Genomic DNA, 6,136 nt, shown 5'->3' with positions numbered 1-6,136 from the left:
TTTAAATTGCACAAAATTGAGAAACAAATACGATACAAACAAAAATAGAAAATTTGTATTTAAAAAAAATAGAAAATGGAAATATTAGGAAAATAAACAACAATCACATATCCAAGCTTTATCCAATAAATGTTAGAAAAATAAGTAAATAAAAAAATATAGAATTTTTAATATTTAAATTATAAAAAAAATTATTCAATTGAAAAATACATATAAATTTTACATTACATTCAAATAAATATAAACACGTGTTTCTATCATTCATGAATCATGATTTATTAATAAAAAATAATAAATTTTAAAAAATAATCAAACGTAATACAAAATAAAAAAGAAATAAGATATTTAGTTTAGTCTTAAAAATTTTGCATTAGAGATAAAAAAAAAAATTGTTTTTAATCTCTTCCAAATGTATTTATAATATTTTTCTAATATTATAAAATTACCCCAAAACGTTTCTCAAAATTGTAAAAATAGCCAAAACACATTTTTTAGGGATAAATTTGGCAGACACTTACTAAATTTTAAAAATGTAATTATTTACTTATTCAACTTTAGATTGTTACTAATTATTCACTGAACTTTATTTAATGTCAACCATTAACCATCAGTTACATATTGCAACACAGAAAATGCCTACGTGACTAACAGAATTCAAAAATATTTAACAAACACTCGCTGAACATTAGATTATTACTATATGTTCATTGAATTTTGCTCAATATCAACCATCCATCACCTATTACATCATCGTCTAATCCTGTAAATATAAAATGTCTACGTGGCTAATAGAATTCAAAGTGTCCAAATCAAATTCTTATTTCTGGCCAACTTAACTCTAGCAATGGTAGTCGTTGCCAGTCTTCTTGCTGTCGCCTAACTTATCTCTACCTCAATTCTCGTGCACCAATCGTGGTTGCTAGAGCAAGAAGAAATGATGGAGATGAAAGAGAAAGATGAATATGAAGATAAAGAAATAAACATGATCTTCTTATCGCCGTTACCTCGCATCTCGTGTGCCAACTACTATTGTTAAAGCAAGGAAATGAGAGATGTATATATAGAGAGAGAGTGAGAGATAAAGAAATATAGTGCTGTTGAATTGGTCGAAAATAAAGATTTGATTGAGCCACTTCAAATTCCGTTACCACATAGACATTTTCCATTTACAAAATTAAACAATGATGTAACGAGTGATTGATGATTGACATTTGAACAAAATTTAGCGAGCAAGTAATAATAATTCAAAATTTAATTAATAAATAGTTACATTTTTAAAGTTTAGTTAAAATCTTTGTTAAATTTTTCTAAATTCCATTAAACCCGTAGGCATTTTTTATTTGCAAGATGTAACATATGATGAATGGTTGACATTGAACAAAATTTAATGAGCAAATAATAACAATAAAAAATTCAATAAATAAGTAGTTATGTTTTTTAAGTTGAATAAATATATCTTAAATTTTCCTATTTTTTAGTGTTCATTGATATTTCATTATAAATTTCTGAAAATGTTATTGTACGCCATTGCTTCTGTAGGGCCACGTATGAGATTGGCACTTTCAGGAGGGTAATTTCGTCAACTAAAAAGTGATCAGTTGGGGATACATGTGAAATACACTAAATGTTTGGGGGAACTCTGTCAAGGAAAAGCAGAACAAGGCTCAAATTGCAATTAACATATAATTCTAAAGAGCACAAAAAATCCCCAGATTCGCCTTTATACGAGGGTTTCTTATTTGCCCGTCCGCTGTCTCCCTAGAGAGTTGTGAACTGAGCAATCGAACGTCTCAGAGATTCGAATTCGCCATAGAACTTCAATCGATCACGAAGCATGGAAGGAGGAGGCGGCGGCGGCAGCGAGGAGCTCAGTATGGAAGAGCTCGCTTCGAATCTCTCAACATACAGAGAACAGCTTCAACAGGTAATTTGCCGCTATTTTTATTTCTTTTACTGATTGTTTAGTTCAGGTCTCGCGAGATTTTGTGGCGTGATGGTTTATGGCTCTGACTATGAAAATTGAGATCGTAATTTCGACCAGGTCATGCTTGTCTAGGGTTTCTCCGTTTCTTTGTTTTTTCGGACAAATTTATCTTTGGTATTCGAAGTTTTGCATTATTTGTCAGAGTTTGGGGTTATTTAGTAACTGAATTGGTGCTTATCAGTTTTTTCTTTTCATTCGCTCGGGCCTTTTTTTCTTTCCTTAAAGGCCAAAATTTTGGGGATAGTTACATGATTATAGTAATTCGAACCAGTGAGAATAGGTCAACATGCACGTTCAAATCGGGGTACTTTTCCTCGGCCTGTGTCTGGTATTTTCGAGGTACTCGTGTGTAGGCTTATTTGTGTCGGCTTATTTGTGTCCCTTCTGTGCCGCCAATCCCTCCCCATGATTAATTGTTCCCTCTCATTCATTAGCCTCTTGGTAGCCACTGGCCTACCCCCACAATGTCTTTCCTTCAGCAGACGTGTAGGATACCATTTTTAGTTCGCAGCGGACACTTCAGTTAACTATCCCTCCATGTTTAAACTTGTTTAGGCTTGGGAAAAGACTGCAAAACATCCTTATTGTGTTTAAAAACTCTGTAAATAGAGAAGATATTGCTTACCTTTCAAGGAGAATCTCATGGATGAGATTCCTTTAGAAGCCATAGTTGGACAGAGTTGGGACTCAGTTCTATTTACCAGTCAAGGGCCAATCTTTATAAAATTTGTCTATTTAAACAACATCAATATATCAAAGCCTTAATCCCACTAGGTGGGCTTGGCATAAAATTTTCCTATTTGACTGAATTTAGTCAAATGAAATTCCTTTGTTTGTTCTCTTATTCCTCTGTTGGAGTTGTTGAATGACAGGAATATAGGTTTGACCTAGGGTTTTTGTGGAATTGGAAGGAATTGAGGGAGAAAGAATAGAAAGGGAGAGAGAATTCAGAAGAACAGAGAGAGTATGATCAGAAGAACAAAGAAAGAGAAAAAGAATAGGGAGAGACCAGAGAGAAATTCGGAAGAGAATTGAAGAGAGAGATGTCTTGAATTCTGTTTATTACTCAACCATGACTCCATCCTCTTAAGATTTATAGGCTTTCCATCTTTCAGTTATAATAACAACTGAAAGGTACAAACAGTTTCAACATCAAAGTACAACCAGAAAGAAATTCATGTATTATATGTCACACTCCTAGGGTTTACTTAGGGTTGAGAATGGAATGTGGGGGGAACAGAAGTGAGAAAATGGAAAGGGAGGGATAAATCAGTAGGAGGGAGGATTTCAGAATAATAGGGAGAATTTAGAAGAAACAAGAGAGAGAAATAGAATTCAAATTACATTCATTAGTTGCACTTCTCTACTTCTATAGCCTATTTATAGGCAGTTACATCCATTCAGTTAGTAACTAACTATAGGTACAACACTATAACAACTTAAGGTACAACAAAGAAAAATACATGCGATAGAAAAATTACTCCTATGCCCTTGAGGTCGTGATATTTCCCCCCTTCTCGAGAGGTTTGTTGTCCCCAAGAAACTTATTATGACTTTGCCTTCTTTGTCACCCAATTCCCGCTGGTGCTTCTTCTTCATTTTCGTCTTCTACTCCTTTGGCATCGGTGGTTGGGACTGAATTTATCTCCACACTTATAACATAATCTTAGCTTCCTTCTCTGCTCCATAGTAGATGATTTAGCTGCATCAGGGTTTGGATAAACCTTAGAATTCACATGTTAAAACCGAGCACTAATATGGCCTAAAAATTACTTAGTATTCTCACTGAAACCAATCACAACACAAGTATAAAACAAAAAGTAAATAATCGACATAATTAAAAGAGAAACAGAAATGCAAACCACATCACAGTGCACGCCGATTTACCCTGGTTCATGCCATAGAAATGGCACTACATCCAGCACTTTGACAAAGAGAACAATCCACTAAGAACTTCCAGAAATCAGTACAAGACTCCCTCACTCTCCTTCTTTCCTCTCGAATACAATACTCACATGAAAAGACTCCAAGAACTATTCTATCATAGCTCTCTCTGTTTTCTCATTGTACTCGAACAAAAGAGAATGGAATGACAATATGATTGATCATCTATTCGGGCCTGCACACCCTTCTATTTATAAATTAGAGAGGCGGATCTTCCTAGGGGAAATAACCGACTATTACATAGTCTAAAATACCCCTACTAATTACAGTTAATTATAAATAAACCCTGCAATCTAACTGCCACCCGATCATCCTTATTCTCTCATCTGATTTCTTCTTGACTTCCAGCACAATAACTCGGGCAAAACATCAACATCACATTTACTTGATTCCCCTCCAGTGGTTGATAGAACGAAGGTTGAATTTCCATTGTGATCGTGTACTTATTGAAAATTGCTTCCAATGTAAGCTCTTGTAGCTTTGCCTTCTTAGCAACCTGTTTCACTGTTGCATGCATCATCATCTTAACCATAGGCCTCAATTCGTCTTTTAAACCGCAAATAAAACTTGATACAAATTATTGTTTCATTAGCCCTGGTTGTGAGGTCCACATTATAGATTAGACCTTAATTTAATTCCTCAAATTTCATTTGATACTCCACCATTGAACCATCTTGTTTTAACTTGTTAAATTCCTCAATCACATCAGTCATGTTTCTCTCACCAAAATGGTCACACAATTCCTTAGCGAACTCTGCCCAATTGGCCTCATTTCCCTTGGCTTGAGTTCACCCTTGGTACCATGAATCAACCATATCATTTAGATAGACTCTTACCAAGTTAATACTCTGCTCTTCGGCCACACGATAAAATTGAAAAAATCTTTCACATCATTGAATCCACCACCTTGGCTTCACTCCCTCAAAACACCAAGATCTCTAGCTTTGGCATTGGTGTGTGAATAGGAGTTTGAGAGGAGGATCCCCTTACCTGAATCTCTAGTTCCAAAGTAGGATGATCCTTTGTTTCTTGCAGTTCGTTGGCCCTAGGAAGGATGCCATTGTGAGGCAAAATCGGATCGGAAATGGTTTGTGATGGGAAGATCGGTGGCAATCGGAATTGAGGCAACGATGCCAGCAAGTTGAACATGTTGTCAATTCTTTGGCCATATAGATCCACTGTCTCCTTGTATTGATCCACTCTCTATCACACATGTACATTGCCCTCTCATAGAGATTACAAAGACTCTCCCACTCTGAAAGCCTTTTCTCTCCTCTTGGCAATTTCACTTGTATACAGAGACAAAAATGAATGAATGTTGTTAAGTTCGATTGCTTGCCAACGCCTTCTATTTATAGATCATACAATAACATATCCAGCCTTTATCCCACTATGTGGGGTTAACTATATGAATTTTAAACTTCCATGTATTTCTGTCTTTTGTCATCTTCTATTTATAGACCATAGGGGTGTTAATTACAAAGTCTAATATTTAGCCTACACAAAGACTAAAATAACCCTCATAATAAAACATCTAAGTTATCTACATTCTAACTTAGAATTCCAGTTGCATTCACTCACCTCAAAACAAAGGGATCTGCTGGTCTCTTATCTTCTAGACATAATCCTCAATGCAAAAACCCAACAAATCTCCACTATTTTTGCAGGAGTATCTTCTAGAATCTGGCTCCACCAATTGCTCTCTTCTTGGACCTGCGAAGCAAACTGTTGGGTTTTTGCAAAACAAACTGTTGGGTTTTTGCATGGAGATTTCTATCTAAAAGATGAAGATAACAGAACCTGTTAGAGGAATGAGTGCGGTTGGTTTTGTCTAAGTTAGATTAGTTAATTTAGATGTTATATTATGAGAGATATTTTAGTCTTTGTATAGGCAAAATAGTTGGTCTTGTAATTACCACCCCTATGGTTTATAAATAGGACGCGAGGGCTGGAAGTCGCATATAACATTTCATTCACTCAATTCTGTCTTTGAATATAAGTGAGACTACCGAGAGGGAGAAAAGGCTTTAAGTGTTGGAGAGTCTTTGTAATCTCTAAAGGAATAGGCGATGAACTTGTGTGATAGAGAGTTGAGGGTTTCTTGTAATCTATTTCAAGGTTTCTAGTGGATTTGCTCTTGAGATTTGCTGCTAGATGTAGGACTGATCTTTGATCACAGTTCGAACCAGGATAACTTCTTGTGCCTGT

The 6,136-nt window shown here is 35.3% G+C and overlaps 1 protein-coding gene across 2 annotated transcripts in view; it reads left to right on the top strand.

Annotated features, from left to right (window-relative positions):
- The first annotated feature begins 1,718 nt into the window (after positions 1–1,718).
- LOC127809803 (uncharacterized) overlaps positions 1,719–6,136 on the top strand; it is a 48,534-nt gene continuing 44,116 nt past the window's right edge. Inside the window, exon 1 of one of the 2 annotated variants that reach the window (XM_052348906.1) lies at positions 1,719–1,924. In XM_052348906.1, coding sequence (XP_052204866.1) covers positions 1,835–1,924 — 90 coding nt within the window. In that variant the 5' untranslated portion in view covers positions 1,719–1,834. The remainder of the gene's footprint in view (positions 1,925–6,136) is intronic. The other variant, XM_052348907.1, reaches the window with a different exon arrangement.

This window comes from Diospyros lotus, chromosome 9 (genome assembly GCF_014633365.1).
Source record: "Diospyros lotus cultivar Yz01 chromosome 9, ASM1463336v1, whole genome shotgun sequence".
NCBI lineage: Eukaryota > Viridiplantae > Streptophyta > Magnoliopsida > Ericales > Ebenaceae > Diospyros > Diospyros lotus.
The sequence above is the reverse complement of the archived record's forward strand: the minus strand, read 5'-3'. Positions and strand labels throughout refer to the sequence as shown.